Raw genomic sequence first — 16,127 nt, 5'->3', positions numbered from 1 at the left:
ACAAAGCTGCATTTAAAAAAAAGAAAAGGAAAAAAAAAAAGTTATTTGTAAACCTTGAGAAATATATCTATCACCACCCAAACCTCCTGTTGTTGTTTTTCTGTCACACACTGACGGTCACTCATCCATTCACATTCACACGCCACCATCGCCCAATGACACGTCGGACACGTGGCTGCAGGAGCCGGGGATCGAACCTCTGACCGACTCCACCAACCGCACATCAATCAACAGATCAGCAGAAAGCATCGCCATGGAGACGCCAGGATCAGACGAGCTGAACTTCACGTTTTATGAAATTATTATTTCACCTTTTTAATGTGAATGAATCGTCTTTTATTTCTTTATTTCTGTGCGGAGTTTATCACATCAATTATTACCTTTCAAAAGATGATTCATTCAAAAAAAAGGACATTAAAAACATTGAATAATCTGTTTAATTTAAACTGCTGCTGATGAATCACAAGCGTGTCCCACGCTGCCACCTGGTGGTCAAAGAAGATTTAGTGAGCAGATATTTATTTGATATGCAATGAAGCACATTCAGAACCGAAGAAAGTGCCACAAAGAACAGATGTTTATTTATTTATTTATTTGCACACGTATGAGATTTCATTGATCCAGATATTAAATATTTAAAAGATGAATGGCGTCAGGAAGCCGACGGGTTGATTCGAGGGACCTGATCTGTCTGAAGAGATTTCAGATTTCAGATATCAGATTCTAATTCAAAGGCAGCTTTAATGGCAGTAAAGTAACCATCACAATGTTACTCAGTAATTAATAAAATGCACATTAACACAAACTCTCTGTACAGCGGGTCTCCATATTCAACAGCTGGCAGGATTAAAGCTTTGTGTCTGTTAGGCAGGATGTGTTCAGTTTTATGTTCTTGGTTAAACATGACATGTGTGACCTGACAGGACGCTCTCACAGTGTTTCTGATCAGTAATGGTTCCTCCATCAGTTCAAGTTTTTACACACTTACAAACTGATGACCGATTTTCTTTGTTCCTTTTTCAGAGAACCTGAGTTATTAATTTCCGTCAGGACCTAAAGACAAGTTCAACCAACATCTTAAAAAAGTGTTGGCTGACTTTAAATCAGCTCTCTCTCTCTCTTTCTCCCTGTCTCTCTCTCTTTCTCTCTCTTTCTCTCTCTCTCTCCCTGTCTCTCTCTCTTTCTCACTCTCTCTCTCTCTCTCTCTCTCTCTCTCTGTCTCTCTCTCTCTCTCTCTCTCTCTCTCTCTCTCTCTCTCTCTCTCTCTCTCTCTTTTTGTTTTGTTTTTAATAAATAAATAAATCTTCAGATTAAAATCTGTCCTAAACATTCTGTTTGATCTTGGTGAGGGTTGCTGTAGTAAATATTTATTTCAGTCCGTGACCACAAAGCATAAAACATAAACCAACAATAACAATAAATCATGTTTTTGTCTGAAAAGATGTCAGGATGAAGCCGAGGCTTATTATGCCTAAACATGTAATTTAACATTCATCAAAACAAGAAGAGCTGCAAAAACAAAGAAACACAGAAAACAGTGAACCAAATCAAAACAATGAAAAGCTTCCATGAATTATGAATTCTAATCAGAATATAGTTTTAGACATTATCATAATGATGTTTCATATTTTTCTATGACCCTGAATTTATTTGAGCTGCACATTTTTAATTTGTCGTTCCATCAGTACATACATGTTCCCCTTAGTGTAACATGTGGTTGGACATGTTTACTCATGACTCACTCGTTACTACACTCTCCAAGACACACACACACACACACACACACACACACACACACACACACACACACGCCGTCGTCTATCAGCAGAAACATCACCCTCCACCGCAGACGAACTGACGGATCGATTGGCTGCACGTTAGTCACCGTTTCACCAGGAAGAAGGCCCCTCTTTTCTGCCCCGATAAGAATCACGTACATCCTTCGAAAATAAATAAATAAACAAATAAATAACATCCAGTGTGGCTGTGATTGGATTAAAGAGAGAGGGGAAGGGCATGACGAGCCACCGTGAGGTATTGGCCAACAAATTGGAGCGAACAGTCGGGCCAGAGAGTCCATTTTGGGGCCTAATTTACACAGTGAGGAGCATGAGCTGAATGTAATGTCATTTCCATCAATTTTGCATTTTGGACGTTTCTTTTGCCCCCTCGGGCTTTTAGCGATCGCTTGAGTCGTCTGGCAGAGAACAGCCGGCGAGTATTACAATGTCAGAGACGACATTTAGCACAGCGGCAGAGTGAGAGGTGCTTCTTTACGGCCGCGTGTGTGTGTCCATCCTGCTAATGGCTAGCAATATGCTAATAAGGGGGTACGAGTGCAGGATCGGTCCAGACAAACCGCTTTAATGGATGTTTTATCTGCAGGTCGGGACTCTCGTCATCCGCCAGCGCTCCTGACAAGACGTGCCAAGTCAAATTTAGCGATAAAGCTCTTTTAACAAACAGGCCACAAAGTGCTTCAGGAGGGGGACAAAGGACGGCGGAGAGTCGGTGGTGAAATGTGGAACCTGTTTGCAAACAATGAGAATCCGTTCAGATGAAATACGCAGTGAAAGCAGCGTTGCCAAGAGGACAAACGGAGACGACAGGACTTCAGGCTGATTTCCTCTCCTTGCCCACAAACGCTTTGATTTCAACTCAAGATAAAAAATAAAAAAAAGACTCTGAAGGTCTCAAAATGTGGACCGACTCACAGATTACGTTTGATATCCGTGAGAAATCTTTAAAAAAAAACTCAGAGAAGAAAATTAAAAGTTCTCTTTGATTTTCCTCCTGCAACATTTGAGAGAAGATGATTTAATCAGTAAGGGAGCGATCGGTGCGTTTGTAGTGAATGAAAGGATAAAATGACCTTACACTCAAGGTATTTCTGATCCTGATAGGATGACGACAACCTTAAACATCTCATCTCCTCCTCTTCAGGTGAAATCAGTCTCCTCGCTCCTCTTCATCATGTGTGTGAAGTGTGTTGTTGTAAATCCACTCTGATCCTGTATTTGATCATGTCTATAAACCCCTCTATTTCAGCCCTGCTCAGAACAGGCTGTTTCTGTGTCTGTAGCTTTAAATATGTAAATGAGCTGTGTCTGACCACGCCCCCTCTCTGGAAGGGCTCGGGCGTACTCGCTGCTTTCTGGCTCCATGTCCTATTGTTTACGGTGAGAAGGCAGACTCAGAGGGCAGAACAAACACCTAGCTGTGGGAGTGTCATCCACCTGGGGGAGGGGCTACTGCCCTTTGTGATGTCATGAAGGGAACATCTCCAAACGGCCTGTTTGAGCACACATTTTCTGATTCCGCAACATCCTGAAGTTACGGGAGGGAATAAAAACAGCTACAAGAATGACCAAGAGGATAAAATGTCACACGTGTTGTTTTGGGAGGTGACAGTTTAAGATCACTGTAAACTAAGTATAAACGAAGAGCTGGGATTGGCCGTACTGTCATTCAGTAAATCTGACTTGACCAATAGGTTTTCATCGATGAATGGTCTGGATTTGTTTGGACCAGAGAAGGTAGGCGCTGCCATTTTGGACGCCCCTGGGTTTGGCGCCTCCTCCATGTTAAACTTATGAACCAAAAGACAAGTCAGCTTTAGTTTTTCTCAAACACGGCTGAATCGATCACATCTCATTTGTGTTTTTTTTTCCTTTCTGTGTTGTAGATGAATAACGTCGGATAAAATACGTAGGTAAGATTTCCTTTTAGTGTCAGACACACTGAACACACGTTTATAAAACAGCCTCTGACACAAACTGAATCACACTGGACGCCATTTTTCACTCGGGATGTGTCACACTTAGTCATTCTTTATCTTTGTATGTTGTGACCTGAAGTGTCCTCTGACTGTCCGAACACTAAAGTCCAGAACAGAGTGAAGTCATGTGACCCTCAGGGCTTCCGTTTGGCGTGCCTCGTGCTTCTGGAAGGCGACAGAAGTGACTCGTAACTGATTTGTTTACGTCAACATCACTAATATCGTCTGAATGACGTCGGGGTTTAAATCTCTTCGTGCAGCTCTTCTGTCAGGGTGACTGAACTGAACGCAGGTGCTACAGTGCATCACCATCCGGTCCTTTTAAGGTGTCACACCCTCTATCTCTTCTCCACGTCTACCTAATAAACTCAGTGCGTCTCCGTGGCACGTGTCCAGCACGATAGCAGGGAAGCGGGGAGCGACCGGCTGCATAACAACGACTTATTATGATGATGAAATGTCCTACAAGACCCCAAACACCCTCTTAGAGAAATCTCTCCTCCGATAAGGGGAGTCCAACCCGAGGGGGGGTCCTAACCTGATTGGATCGGTGGCTCGGAGGGGGCGCGCGTAACGAAATCAAATGGCCGTCAAGCCGCTGTCATGCATAATTAATTGGGCCTTCTACGACCAACTACACAAAAATCCATGGTCATTTGATTAGGGGGGTTTTGGAGGACTCTCTGAAGTGCATCGCTGTCTGAGCTGCCTCGCCGCTCACCTCTCTCCATCCGTGAGGAAGGTGGCTCAGTGACATCAGCCTGCACGCGCTCCACTCTGAACAACCCACGCTCCATTCAAACTCTGCTTTGATGTCGCAGAGACTCCAGAGACAACTTTAAAATCCAGTTGTGTAAAATGTGTGGCCTTAACGCATCCACAACCTGCAGAAATCCAAGCAATTCTGGGGCCCCAGACCAAAGTTAGGGGCCCCTGAGGGCCCTAAAGGAGAAAATCCGTCTTAAATATTCACCCATAGGACAGTGACGTGAAGCTACACATTTTATTCTGTCTTCCTCGTGTTTCATGTCTTGCGTCTCGTTTCAGGACTGATCCTTCCCGTGTCTCCCGTGCTGTTGATTACCTGATGTGTCTCACCTGCGTCCTGTTGTCTGTGTGCGTCCCTCCCTCTGTGTCCCTCTCTGATCTGACCTGTTTGGTTTCACATTGTGTTTTGTTGTTGCACAGCAGGCAGGCGAACACACACACACAGAGACACACACACACACACACACACACACACCTCAGTGTGTTTTCACTCTCTTCAGTGCGGCGCCCTCAGGGTCAGAGGTGTTTCATTAGATGTGGTATTTCATAGAAACATGTTGAAGGATGAATCTGAGATTGAGGTCATCACACTAAAGAACTGTACACAAACTATGAGAGTACTTCAAGTTTTCAGTGTTTTTATTTGTGGGGCAGCATCACGTCCCTGCAGACAACTGTGAGGACGGCGGAACAAATCATTAGGACTCCGCCTTCTCCCATCCAGGAGAACGCAAAAAGCCGACACCTCCCACCCAGGACAGTTTTCACTGCTGGACTCTGGAGAGAGGTTCTGATGCCTCCGAAGGAGAACCTCCAGGTTCTGATGAAGGAGAACCTCCAGGTTCTGATGCCTCCGAAGGAGAACCTCCAGGGTCTGATGCCTCCGAAGGAGAACCTCCAGGTTCTGATGCCTCCGAAGGAGAACCTCCAGGTTCTGATGAAGGAGAACCTCCAGGTTCTGATGCCTCCGAAGGAGAACCTCCAGGTTCTGATGCCTCCGAAGGAGAACCTCCAGGTTCTGATGCCTCCGAAGCAGCTTCTTCTCTCAGGACATAAAACTTTTTAAACACAAATTAAATAATCCCTTCATTCCCCCCACAACCAGACTACCTGACAAAATAACAAAGAAAAAGTGCAACAAGTTTATCAGCGTAGTCATTTCACACAGCAGTTGTTTATCTCTTCACATCTGCTCATAGTAAACACTGTCAATACCTGCTGCTGTTTTTTATCCTCCAATGAGCCGATGCAACGAAGTTTAACTTTGAATGATGTAAAGAAAGTAAGTCGCTCCGTCTGTAGGGATTCAGAGGGTGTGTGTGTGTGTGTGTGTGTGTAAACTGATACCAATCAGTTCTTTCTGTCAGCTTAAAACGAGCTCTGCAGCTTCAGAGGAGCCGAGACAATCAGTGGGAGAATGTCGCCACCTAGAGGATATATGAGGAACTACAGCCCAGAAAAAAACAACAGACAGTCAAATTGAGCAAGATTTTTATTCCAAAAAAAGCGTATATTCAGGAATTAAAGATGCATATACTTACATGTGTAAATAGATAATGTTCAAATACACAAAGTGGGAAAACAATGTGCTTCAGTAGCTGCAATGTCAGCACGCACGTCGTGTGCATACATGAGAATGTCTTGGAGGGGGTGTGGCTTCTTACACAGCTCCTTTCATTTCTGGAGATTACTTCCTCTTTTTTTTTTTTTTTCCTTTAAAACGATGAGCCCACATCCCTCTTCAAAAATCAAAAATCAAAAGTTTTAACCTCCTTGTTCTTCTCTGCTTTAAATGGAAGACAGCTCGCTCCACTCTCTCATGATTCTTCTTCACCACGTCAAAATTAATTCACCACCGATGAGGACACGCAGAGAAAAAAAAAACCCAATCCATCGCTGAAGCGTTCACTCCGTTAACACAGCGCTATATTTACTTTCTTAATATTCTTTCTTCTCCTCTCTCACTGCATCTCGCTCTCGCACGCCGTCAGAGTCGCCGTTAAAGTGTCCGTCCGTTTGTTGGCAGCTTTTCGGAGGCGACAGGTTTTCAAACCTCCGAGGGGGGGGGAAAGGATATGGGAGCACGTTTGTTTATCTGAAGGTGTCGTCGACGGTTAGGATGAGGGTGGGAAGATGGCGACACGTCCTGGAGGGGCGGGGCCTGCCTAGTTGGCCGCCTGGGGTCGTCCCTCGGGGATGAGCGAGGTGATGAAGGTGCTGATGAAGGACCACGCGGTGGTAAGGAAGCTCGGTTCAGGTATAGCAGCAGCAGCAGCTTGCTCCTCGTGTCCTCCTCCTCCTCCTCCTCCCTCCTCGCCGCTGTCGTCGTCCTCCAGACCGTCGTCCATCAAACGTTCCTGGGACACGGAGGAGAGGACGCCAGACAAAGACAACATTTAAAGTCTTCAAATCGACGGCTCACAGCCCGCGTGGTATCGGCTCCTTTGTGTGACCTCACAAACACGTTTCATAATGTGGGCGGAGCCGCAGCGTAGATCCACAGCGTGTAGATCAGCGACGCTGATAAAAGCGTGCCGACTCATCTCAGGCCTCGTGCCCACCTACCGTTTTTTAACAGGCAGGAAAGCGCTGCGTGAAGCGTGCATGTCCATCCTGTCTCCATGACAACAGCCTGCCGATAACGGCCGCCGCTCCCTCACTTTTTAATTGAGATGATTTATTTTCTGATCAGACACGGAGCGAGGAGGAGTACAAGACACGATCTGTCGGATATCAAACCTTTTGGAAAAGAGCGACGGGGAGCTCGGCGGCGACTTTCTTAGAAGTTGAACGATTTTAAACGTGAGGCCCCGCGGCGTCCCGCAAAGAAAGGCGACGCGCTGGAAGAAAAAGACGCAGAGATGTGAACGCTCTCTCCTCGCTGTAAGGAGGCGCCGGTGCTCAGACATAAACAGTAGCACGTACGCGTTATTGTTGTGGCGTGAGTGCTGCGAGGACCAACTGACCATTTCCTGTATGTCCTGGTGTCTCTCCGCCTCCTCCTGACGGGCTCCGCCTCCGTCTGCTCCTCTCAGGTTCTGCTGCTCGAGCCTGAAAGGAAACCAACCCGCCTGATGTCTGAGGGAGGAGAACACACGGACTCTTAGACGGGGACTTCATCTTAAAAACACGCCTCTGTAAAGATTCGGGACTCACAGGTAGACCAGCAGCATGGCGCCGACCACCATGACAAAGCGGCTAAAGGAAGAGTAGAAGTAAACGATGCTGAGCAGCACGCCGGCACGAGAAACCGTGTACAGCCAGTCCAACCAATCGCGGTTCAGCTCGTCGTCGTTCAGCACCGCCCCGCCCTGAGCGTTCATCTGGATGTTGGGGTTCGCTGGCTGGTTCTCCGGCAGAGGGTTGGGGTCCGGGTTGGGACCCAGCGGCGGCGGCGGCGGCTGCTGCACGGCCTCGTTGGGCTGGGCGGGTTGAAGAGGCGAGGAGGGCGAGGGAGAGGAAGGAGGGGAGGAGGCGGGAGGCTGAGAGGCGGCTACTGCTGCGTGACTGAAGAGAGAAGAGAAGACGGTTATTATCGTGTGAACTGGTTACCATGACAACCATGTTTCCTAAGAAGCGCAGACTTTTTAAAAAATCGGAATAAAAACAGAATGAGATGATTTGAAAAAAGCGTCCACAGCGCTGAGACGCCGCTCATCCTGCACGCCGCTTTAGAATACAGACAGACATCCGTTACTTACTACTGCATGTAGTAATGGCGTGCATACATCTGCTGCCACCAGAGCATCTGCATGGGCATGTACATGGGGTGGGGGGGCATGTTGGCGGGGAGGCCGCCTTGTAGAGGGACCTGGGCTCCATCGGGCCTGCAGACAAAGTTCACGTGAGTTCATCTGTGTTTGTCGTCGGAGAGTTTAATAAGAAAGACGTGAGCTGGAGGTCAGAGGAGGCGGAGCTCTTACCACTGAGGGACAGCAGGGGGGCCGTGAGGGTTGTACTGGGGGAAGCCGCCACGATACCTCAGACCGTCGTAACTTCCTGGGTCAGAGGAGGAGGAGGGCTGACTGTCCGGGGTCGTAGCGTTGGCAGGCGAGGAGGAGGAGCCAGTGTTGTCTGAGCTCTGAATCAAAAGATGAGGATCCACATCAGACACAGAGACTACTCGACTGTGAGAGTGTTTCCTGCGGGTCACACACAGCGGGACGTGTACTCACGCTGCGCTCAGAGGCCGAGGAGCTCGCCGTGGAGGGGCTCCGAGGCACGGGCGAGGCCGGCGGGCTGTGAGAGGCGCACACCAGATGCATCATGTGGTACTCATCCTGCTGCAGGTCGAGAGAGAGAGAGAGAGACAGAGAGGGAGAGAGAGAGAGAGAGAGAGAGAGAGAGAGAGAGAGAGAGAGAGAGAGAGAGAGAGAGAGACAAAGTGAGAGACAGAGAGAGAGAGAGACAGAGAGAGAGAGAGACAGACAAAGTGAGAGAGAGAGAGAGAGAGAGACAGAGACAGAGAGAGAGAGAGAGACAGAGAGGGAGAGAGAGAGAGAGAGAGAGAGACAAAGTGAGAGACAGAGAGAGAGAGAGAGACAGAGAGAGAGAGAGACAGACAAAGTGAGAGAGAGAGAGAGAGAGAGAGACAGAGACAGAGATAGAGAGAGAGAGAGAGAGAGAGGGAGAGAGAGAGAGAGAGACAGAGACAGAGAGAGACAGAGAGAGAGAGAGAGAGAGAGAGACAGAGAGAGAGAGAGAGAGAGAGAGAGAGACAGAGAGACAGAGACAGAGAGAGAGAGAGAGAGAGAGAGACAAAGAGAGAGAGACAGAGAGAGGGAGAGAGGATGAATGTGGAAACGTCCAGAAGACAAACACAAAGCCTTTGTTTCTGAATCAGGTCACGTCAGCTTTTGTTCCCCACAAACACACACACACACACACAGCCTGTTTCAAAGTGTGTGTGTGTGTGTGTGTGTGTGTGTGTGTGTGTGTGTTCAAACACACAGAACACAGAACCAACCAAACACAAAAACTAAGGACTTGAAACTTGTGGCTGAACACCGAGTGTGAGACATTCGGACTCGGGTCAAACAGCTGAGAGGAAACATTTTTGTTCTTTAAGTTTAAAAAGCTTTGTAATGGACGCTGCTCAGATCTGCAGCTGCAGCCTGGATGTTCTCCTCACCAGGCCGCTGACATGCACGTCTCCACAGCTTTAAGATGAGAGGAGGATAGATTTATTTAAAGCCTTACTGGAAGAGAAGAATCCACATGAACCTGCACACACACGCTGATAGAACGCCTCTGACCTTTCTGAGCACGTCTCCGAGCTGCAGGTGATCCTGAAGGAGCCTCCCGGAGTACACCAGCCGCTGGTCTTTGGACAGCTACAACACAAACAGACAGAAAGAGATCTTACAGGTCACACAGCAGCAGCAGCACCTAGCCGTCCTACACAACGACCTTTAAACCCCACCGGGTGAGTGGACCGCCTGTCACGGAGCGGAGCGAGCCGGACAGGAAGTCAGACACCGAAACGATATCAAAAGATCCAGAGCCGGACCGCGTAAGACAGCGATCAGCTCGTGAGACACTCACCGGTCTGCTCGGGTACACTTTGGAGATGTGAGTCTTCAGCCTCTCCACAGTCCAGTTGAGGAAGCAGTTGATGGTCTGGTCTTCATATTTCTGGTTGGGGGCCTTAATCACCAGCGTCACAGGACTATCAAGCACTCCAGGATCCATGGCTCAGATCATTCACAGGACGGCCTCCGAAGAATGCGAGCTCCGCTGAGCTTCCAGTCACCAACTCAGGACTCCCCTGAGGACTAAGACCCCTCTAGATCCTCTCCATCATGCACTCAGAGACCCACCTCAAACAGTCCCTGCTGTGGGCGGGGGGGCTGCAGTTCCCCCTCTACTAAATCTGCTTCATCTGTCGGGTCAGTCGGTGGATATCCACTAAACTACACCGATGAGGATTCTGTGGAAAAGAGTGGAGGTCACTTTACAGTTTGCACTGTTTACACTATTCTATTTTATATATTGTTATTTTGCAACTATTTTTTATATTCTATTTGACTGTAAAATGTGACAAATAAAAATCTTTGCTTATTTTTATTTTTTTCATCTATTTGGATTAAAGTAATTTGTGTTTTTAAGAGTTGTAGGACAACAACCAGCCTGTTTTGCACAGATGAATACGCTGCATCTGTTGACAATATTTTGTTGTTTTAAGATCAGTGTGTTGTTGTTTGTTTGTTTGTTTGTTTGTTTACAAAACAACAAGAAGGAAAAACAAACATTCACACAGTAAACAAACGTCACTTCTCCTTTAAACACGTTACTATATTTAATTCATTAAACATTCAAGAGTCATCACATCAAGTTCATCCAAGGTGTGGTGCTCTCGAGTATAACGTTACTTCCTGACACCTGCTGTGTTGCGTCATCTTTACGTTAAACTGTCAAAACAACGAAGCAGCTTTAAATCAGCTGCTCGTCGTTCACGGTTACACGTGACACCAGCTTATTATTCAACTCACTAATACTCACAGATCATAACCCGGGTTACTTATTTTGACCCGGGTCACTCCGAGCAGCACGGGTTATTTATTTTAACCCGGGTCAGGCTAGCAAACAGGGTTAGCTTCTGTGCTAGCGTCGCTAACACGTCGCTGCTCGGTTAACGGTTACATCACGTGACATCACGTTAAACACCTGTGTTACCTGAAGGCAGGTCATCTCTACAGACAGCTGTGTGTTTTCTACCTTTTTTTAATCTCCTTTTGGTGACCCTCGTCCAAGCTCTGCTCGGCTCGGCTCGGCTCGCCTGCTCTGTTGTTGTAATGTCGGGTGTGAGACCGGAAATACGTCACCATCCAAACTACAGCTGATCAGAAATCGGCCAATAAAGTGTAAAATGATTATTAAACATGTCAAAACATAGACTTAAAAATATCTATGTATATCTATACAGGGTTTTATTTTACATTTGTTGAGCGGCTCTCATAAATTCCGAGATGTTTTTATTATTATTTAAATCTGAAAATTGAGCAGCGTGTTTTTAAATCAGGTAAAAGAGGTTACACAGACTTCTAACACTTGATTTTATACATGATTTTATAACTAAACACAGCTAAGCTAGCTGTGACCTCTTGTTTTCCTGCTCGTTAGTAACTGTTGCTAGGCGCCGTGGTTGCTAAGAGACGCTTAAAGATCGTGAGACATTTCTGGTTAGAGTGCTTTAAGATTAAACTTTAATGCGTTTATAATAACATATACCCTTTTTTTTTTTTTTTTTTTTTTTACAATCACACCGTCTGGTAGATGGCGTCTTAAATTCCCATTTCTGTGAGATTAAACATTTTAACCCATTTTGCTTAATTCACCAGTAAACTATTTTAAATTATTTTGCTTAATATTTTTTCATATTCCCTCCAACTGTCAACTTTTTTAGACAGTAATCCAAATTTTTACTCATCTGTCTGTTATTCAATTATTATTGTTCTTATTCAGTTTAATAGCCTATTTATCTTTCTTTAGTAATAACAATGTGGGAGCCGTTCAGTATGATCCATCTCTCATATAACCGATTATCAAACTGTTTCCCACTTTTTGTCTTAAAGGGTCATGCATATTTTTTTAAAGAGTCAGGAAATCCTCCTTGATCGCTCAGTGTATCAACCAAATTCATTCAGAATTGAGTTTATTAACATGCTTTAAGGGACACAGATGAAGAAAGAAAGTTTGTGTTTTTGAGTGTTTTATTCTTAAGTATACAGGTCGTCACGTCTAAACTGAACGCTCAGCGCTCTGTTGTTTTCTCATCCTGCTTCAGTTTGTGCAGAACTTCTTTGGTCAGCTGTTTGCTGTAGCGGTTGATCTTCCAGTGTCCGGGCATCCACCCGAGCAGGAAACGATGAAAGTCTGTCCAGGCAAACGCAAACATCTCTCTCCACTCCTTCTCCAAAGCAGGAAAGTCCACGTCTTTTTTCACACGTCTTTCTAATTCTGCAAAATAGAAGTCCAGAAACCCTGGTACCCTCTTTTCACACTCCCTCTCCTCCATGCAGCTTCCCAAAAAGTACACAACGTCTTTCATCCCACAGCCTCCGCCCACATACTGAAAGTCCACAGCTGCTACGTCACCTCCACGCCGCGAGAAACAAAAGTTTGCAAGTTTAGCGTCTCCGTGGACGACAGTTTTAAAGCTACATTTGTTCAGTATCTGGTCAATTTCCCCGGCTGCAGCTTTGAGCTCGCCGTCCTCCATCGCCTCCAACTCGTCCGGCCGCGTCTCCAGGTGCCAGTAGGTCCCGACAGGCCAGAGACCCTCAGGTCCCACACCCAGGAAGAGAGCGTGGAAGTTGGCGAGCCAGCTGAGACACGCCTTTATTTCTCTGTCCTTCACATTGGTCCTGAAAAGAGAAAAACAAACCAGCATGAAACATAAAAGCATCCCATAAAATGATGCACTGCAGAGAGATGTGTCCTCTAGTCGGACCTTCTCTGATCATATCCAGCCGCATCCAGATCCTCCAGCACGATCAGCATCTCGTCTCCATGGGAACAGGCAGCCAGACAGGCGGGGATCCGACAGCTCTGATTGGTGGAATAGTTCTGGTACCAGTGCGTCTCCACCTGGTACGATCTCACTTTCCGCGCGTGCGAGCGATCTGTGCTCCGGTGCTCGGCCTCCTCCGGAAACTTGACGTGCTTGACGACCACGGAGGGCCGCTCGCAGCCCTCCAGGTGGAGGCGGACGATCTGCCCGTAGCCGCTCCACAGAGTCTGGATGTTCGCACCGACGCGTAGAGATGAAGCCCCGGTCGCCTGCAAGATGAGATCCTGGTACTCCTGTTTCATCTCTGCAAATAAAAAACATGGAGCACATATCCGTCTCAGCATCTGTCATCGCTGTTTGATTGTTTGGGTTTTTGTTATGTGTAAACAGCAGGGGGCAGTAAGCACTAGAGCTGGGAGGTGTGTCAGGGTGGGTCACACATGAGCCAGAAGAGGTGGGATTAAACAACGAGAGAGTCACACATTATAGAAATGAGAAGGACATAAATGCAGTTGAAAACCCTTAAAGACAGAAGGGAATAAAATGAATAAAACAACAGATTAAAGATTAAAAGAACCAGGAGAAGAAAAAGATCTGAAATACAGCCTGCGTTTGGAATAAAACCATTTTACCTTTAACGTCAGTGTTCTTTGCTGCATTCACGTGCTGTCGGACATTTCGTTGTTTGAAAATGGACATTAATCCCTGCTCAAAATCTCTGAAACGAATTAGGTGGGCCAGATAACATCACATCCTTCATAAACATGGAGGAGAGGGGGCAAACGCACGTAAACGTTAGCACAACTGTACTGTCCGAGGAGCCCCTGAATGCAGCATCTTAGTGTGATTTACCTGTACTTGTTATTCTTTTTTTGTGGCTGATGATAATTAGTTTTTATTTTTCAGTTGTGAGCAGGAGTCACAGGCAGCATGTTTACAGTATAAAGTGTCACTTACCTTTTCTCACACACGACAGCAGGCTTCACTTCTCCTGCAGGTGTCTCATCAAACCATGACATGCACAAAGTCAGACTGAAATCACAACCAACTTTTAAGAGGAATATGTCATTATATTTGTCTTAAATGTGCAAAAACATTCAGCTTCATGTCAGATCCGTCTCACCCGACACAGGAAGTTTTTCTCTGCAGCCGTGAGCGCGTGAGCTGCAGGAACTCCGCTGTCCTCTGCTGGACTGGAGGTGCAACGACCTCTGAGGCCTAGACGTATTTAGCACATAATGCACTACTCAAACAGATAGGGTTGGTCATTTCCTCCAGATCCACTTTTTAAGATGTTGGTTTAAATTATCTTAAGGTCCTCAACTGAATCAGTTTGTAAGTCTGTAAAAACTTCAACCAATGTCTGCCAGGAGGTACCAATCTGATGAACCAATCACAGCCTCCCTGCTCTCTGATGAACCAATCATTATACTGAGAGTTTACTTACCGCTGAATGAGACATGAGACGACGTCGTTTCTACACATTGAAGAGATGAGCTGTAAACACGGCTCTGACAACAACACAGTGGGATCGGCTCCAGCCCCGGCGTCCCAGGACACTTTAGGACAGTCAGTCACGGGGCCACAGGTTTGTTTTTTTGAATAATATTGTAAGGAACTTTTTTTCTTTTGACCCCTACAATAATAACTTAAAAAACTATTTGGTTTTAATTTCTTTGAAAAAATAGTAATGCTTTGTAGATCAGAATCAAAAGGTTCACAAAAGAAACCCTTTGTTAAAAGAACATCAAATACTGTAAGCCTGTAATGTTTTTGTTTTTTTTCTATAAAATCTTTCTGCATTTAGCTCAGGTTATTAAATGGTTAAACAACAGTCTGCTTGTTTGCAAAAATGATGTAAATGTTCATTTTCATAGTTAATAAAAAAAAATGTGGAAAATAGTGAAAGCTGTTAAAAAGAAAAAGAAAAATAACAAAATAAACCATCTGAATGAGTCCTTATAGGACAACATCTGATTCTTCCATTGAAGCCACAAAAAATCGCCTCAAGGGCCGTAAATGGCCCCTGGGCCCCACTTTGGACACCCCTGGTTTAGATGGCATTCTTCCTTTGGTGGCTGGTTGAAGTCCAACACAAATAATCTTTTAAATGAAGCCGGTCACGATTTGCCTGAGAGTCCCATTAAGACTTGCAAACAGGAACAGCTAACGATTATTACCAAACACTTTGAATGGTGCTTGTGTAACTCCCTCCTGCTGAATTCTTTATTTTTATATTTATTTTACTAACACAAGAATGAGAATCTTTAAAAGCTGTGCTATCATTGTCTGTTCTTAAAACATGTTTCGTTTTGGTTTGAATAAAGGAGTTTGCAGACGTCTGCACGAGGAGCAGACGTCACCGGAGACACGATGATGGTTTAAGCAAACGTCCACGATGAAGAACTTCCTGAGTGTGTCGGTGCTGTGACATCCAGACAAGGAAAAAACAAATATGACGTTCTTATTATGAGAAGTTTGACTAGATTTAAATACAAAAAAACAGAATATATGAGACACAGAGAGAGACAGAGCACACGACTCTGACAGACAGGAATCTAACCAGAGACCACGAGGTGAGTCTGTTTCTTCCTCTTCTGTCTTTATGTCCGTTACAGGATCCTGTTTGTGCATGTGTGTGTGACATGTTCACTAACAGACTGATGCATTAATAACGTATGTTCTTCTATTCTTAAAAGAACGTTCACTCTTTCCTGTTTCTCAGGTTTTTATTTCATCACTGCAGCTGATCCATAAATGAACTCTTTGTTGTGATATAGTTTCACCTTCGTCCTTATTGCTGTTTTTTTTTCTATTATCAAAATTCTTCCGAGATGTTTGTTTACTTTGCCTCTGCTGAAAAAAACCCTTCATAGCTGATATCTTTTTTTTTGACTTGGCACATGGTTTGGATGGTTTAACATGGAGCAGGTCGATGTGTGTTGGGTCGATGTGTGTTGGTTCTCTGTAGTTTGAGTTTGTGATAATTGTTGCAGTAAGAAGGTTCAAGGTTCTTTATTTGTCAAATATGCTCCATGTTAAACATACAGCACAGATGAAATTGCAATT

General features: G+C 45.4%; 2 protein-coding genes and 1 long non-coding RNA gene across 4 annotated transcripts; 1 reads left to right on the top strand and 2 right to left on the bottom strand.

Moving 5' to 3' along the window:
* Positions 1-5,290: 5,290 nt before the first annotated feature.
* Positions 5,291-5,641, top strand: LOC306824523. Its single transcript, XR_013779152.1, has 2 exons — positions 5,291-5,531; positions 5,562-5,641. It is a non-coding gene; the product is annotated as an uncharacterized lncRNA (long non-coding RNA).
* Positions 5,642-6,020: 379 nt separating this feature from the next.
* herpud2 (HERPUD family member 2) lies at positions 6,021-10,514 on the bottom strand. 2 transcript variants are annotated; one of them, XM_079344124.1, is made up of 8 exons: positions 10,091-10,514; positions 9,802-9,879; positions 8,722-8,829; positions 8,470-8,627; positions 8,248-8,373; positions 7,703-8,053; positions 7,513-7,624; positions 6,021-6,903 (listed from the first exon to the last, which is right to left on the bottom strand). In XM_079344124.1, the coding sequence occupies exons 1-8, from the start codon at positions 10,235-10,237 to the stop codon at positions 6,712-6,714; spliced, it is 1,272 nt and encodes a 423-aa protein (XP_079200250.1). In that variant the 5' UTR covers positions 10,238-10,514; the 3' UTR covers positions 6,021-6,711. The 2 variants fall into 2 exon arrangements, with proteins under 2 accessions (XP_079200250.1, XP_079200251.1); XM_079344125.1 differs by having other exon boundaries at positions 8,722-8,826.
* A 1,732-nt stretch (positions 10,515-12,246) lies between these two features.
* On the bottom strand, positions 12,247-14,291 carry pkdc (protein kinase-like domain containing). Its single transcript, XM_079344786.1, has 3 exons — positions 14,016-14,291; positions 12,999-13,362; positions 12,247-12,912 (listed from the first exon to the last, which is right to left on the bottom strand). The coding sequence occupies exons 2-3, from the start codon at positions 13,358-13,360 to the stop codon at positions 12,300-12,302; spliced, it is 975 nt and encodes a 324-aa protein (XP_079200912.1). The 5' UTR covers positions 13,361-13,362; positions 14,016-14,291; the 3' UTR covers positions 12,247-12,299.
* Between the last annotated feature and the right edge of the window lie 1,836 nt (positions 14,292-16,127).

The sequence above is a fragment of the Symphodus melops genome, assembly GCF_947650265.1.
Source record: "Symphodus melops genome assembly, chromosome: 5".
In the NCBI taxonomy this organism is placed as follows: domain Eukaryota; kingdom Metazoa; phylum Chordata; class Actinopteri; order Labriformes; family Labridae; genus Symphodus; species Symphodus melops.
The sequence above is the reverse complement of the archived record's forward strand: the minus strand, read 5'-3'. Positions and strand labels throughout refer to the sequence as shown.

Bases quoted from the DNA above. Each gene is read 5' to 3' on its own strand.
- herpud2 (XM_079344124.1), bottom strand. From the start codon at position 10,237: ATGGATCCTGGAGTGCTTGATAGTCCTGTGACGCTGGTGATTAAGGCC. The intron at 8,830-9,801 runs GTCAGAGGCGTT...CTCGACCTGCAG, and splicing joins TCGGAGACGTGCTCAGAAAG to CAGGATGAGTACCACATGAT. The intron at 8,374-8,469 runs GTAAGAGCTCCG...CTTTGTCTGCAG, and splicing joins CCCCCTGCTGTCCCTCAGTG to GCCCGATGGAGCCCAGGTCC.
- pkdc (XM_079344786.1), bottom strand. From the start codon at position 13,360: ATGAAACAGGAGTACCAGGATCTCATCTTGCAGGCGACCGGGGCTTCA. The intron at 12,913-12,998 runs GTCCGACTAGAG...TTCTCTTTTCAG, and splicing joins GCTGGATATGATCAGAGAAG to GACCAATGTGAAGGACAGAG.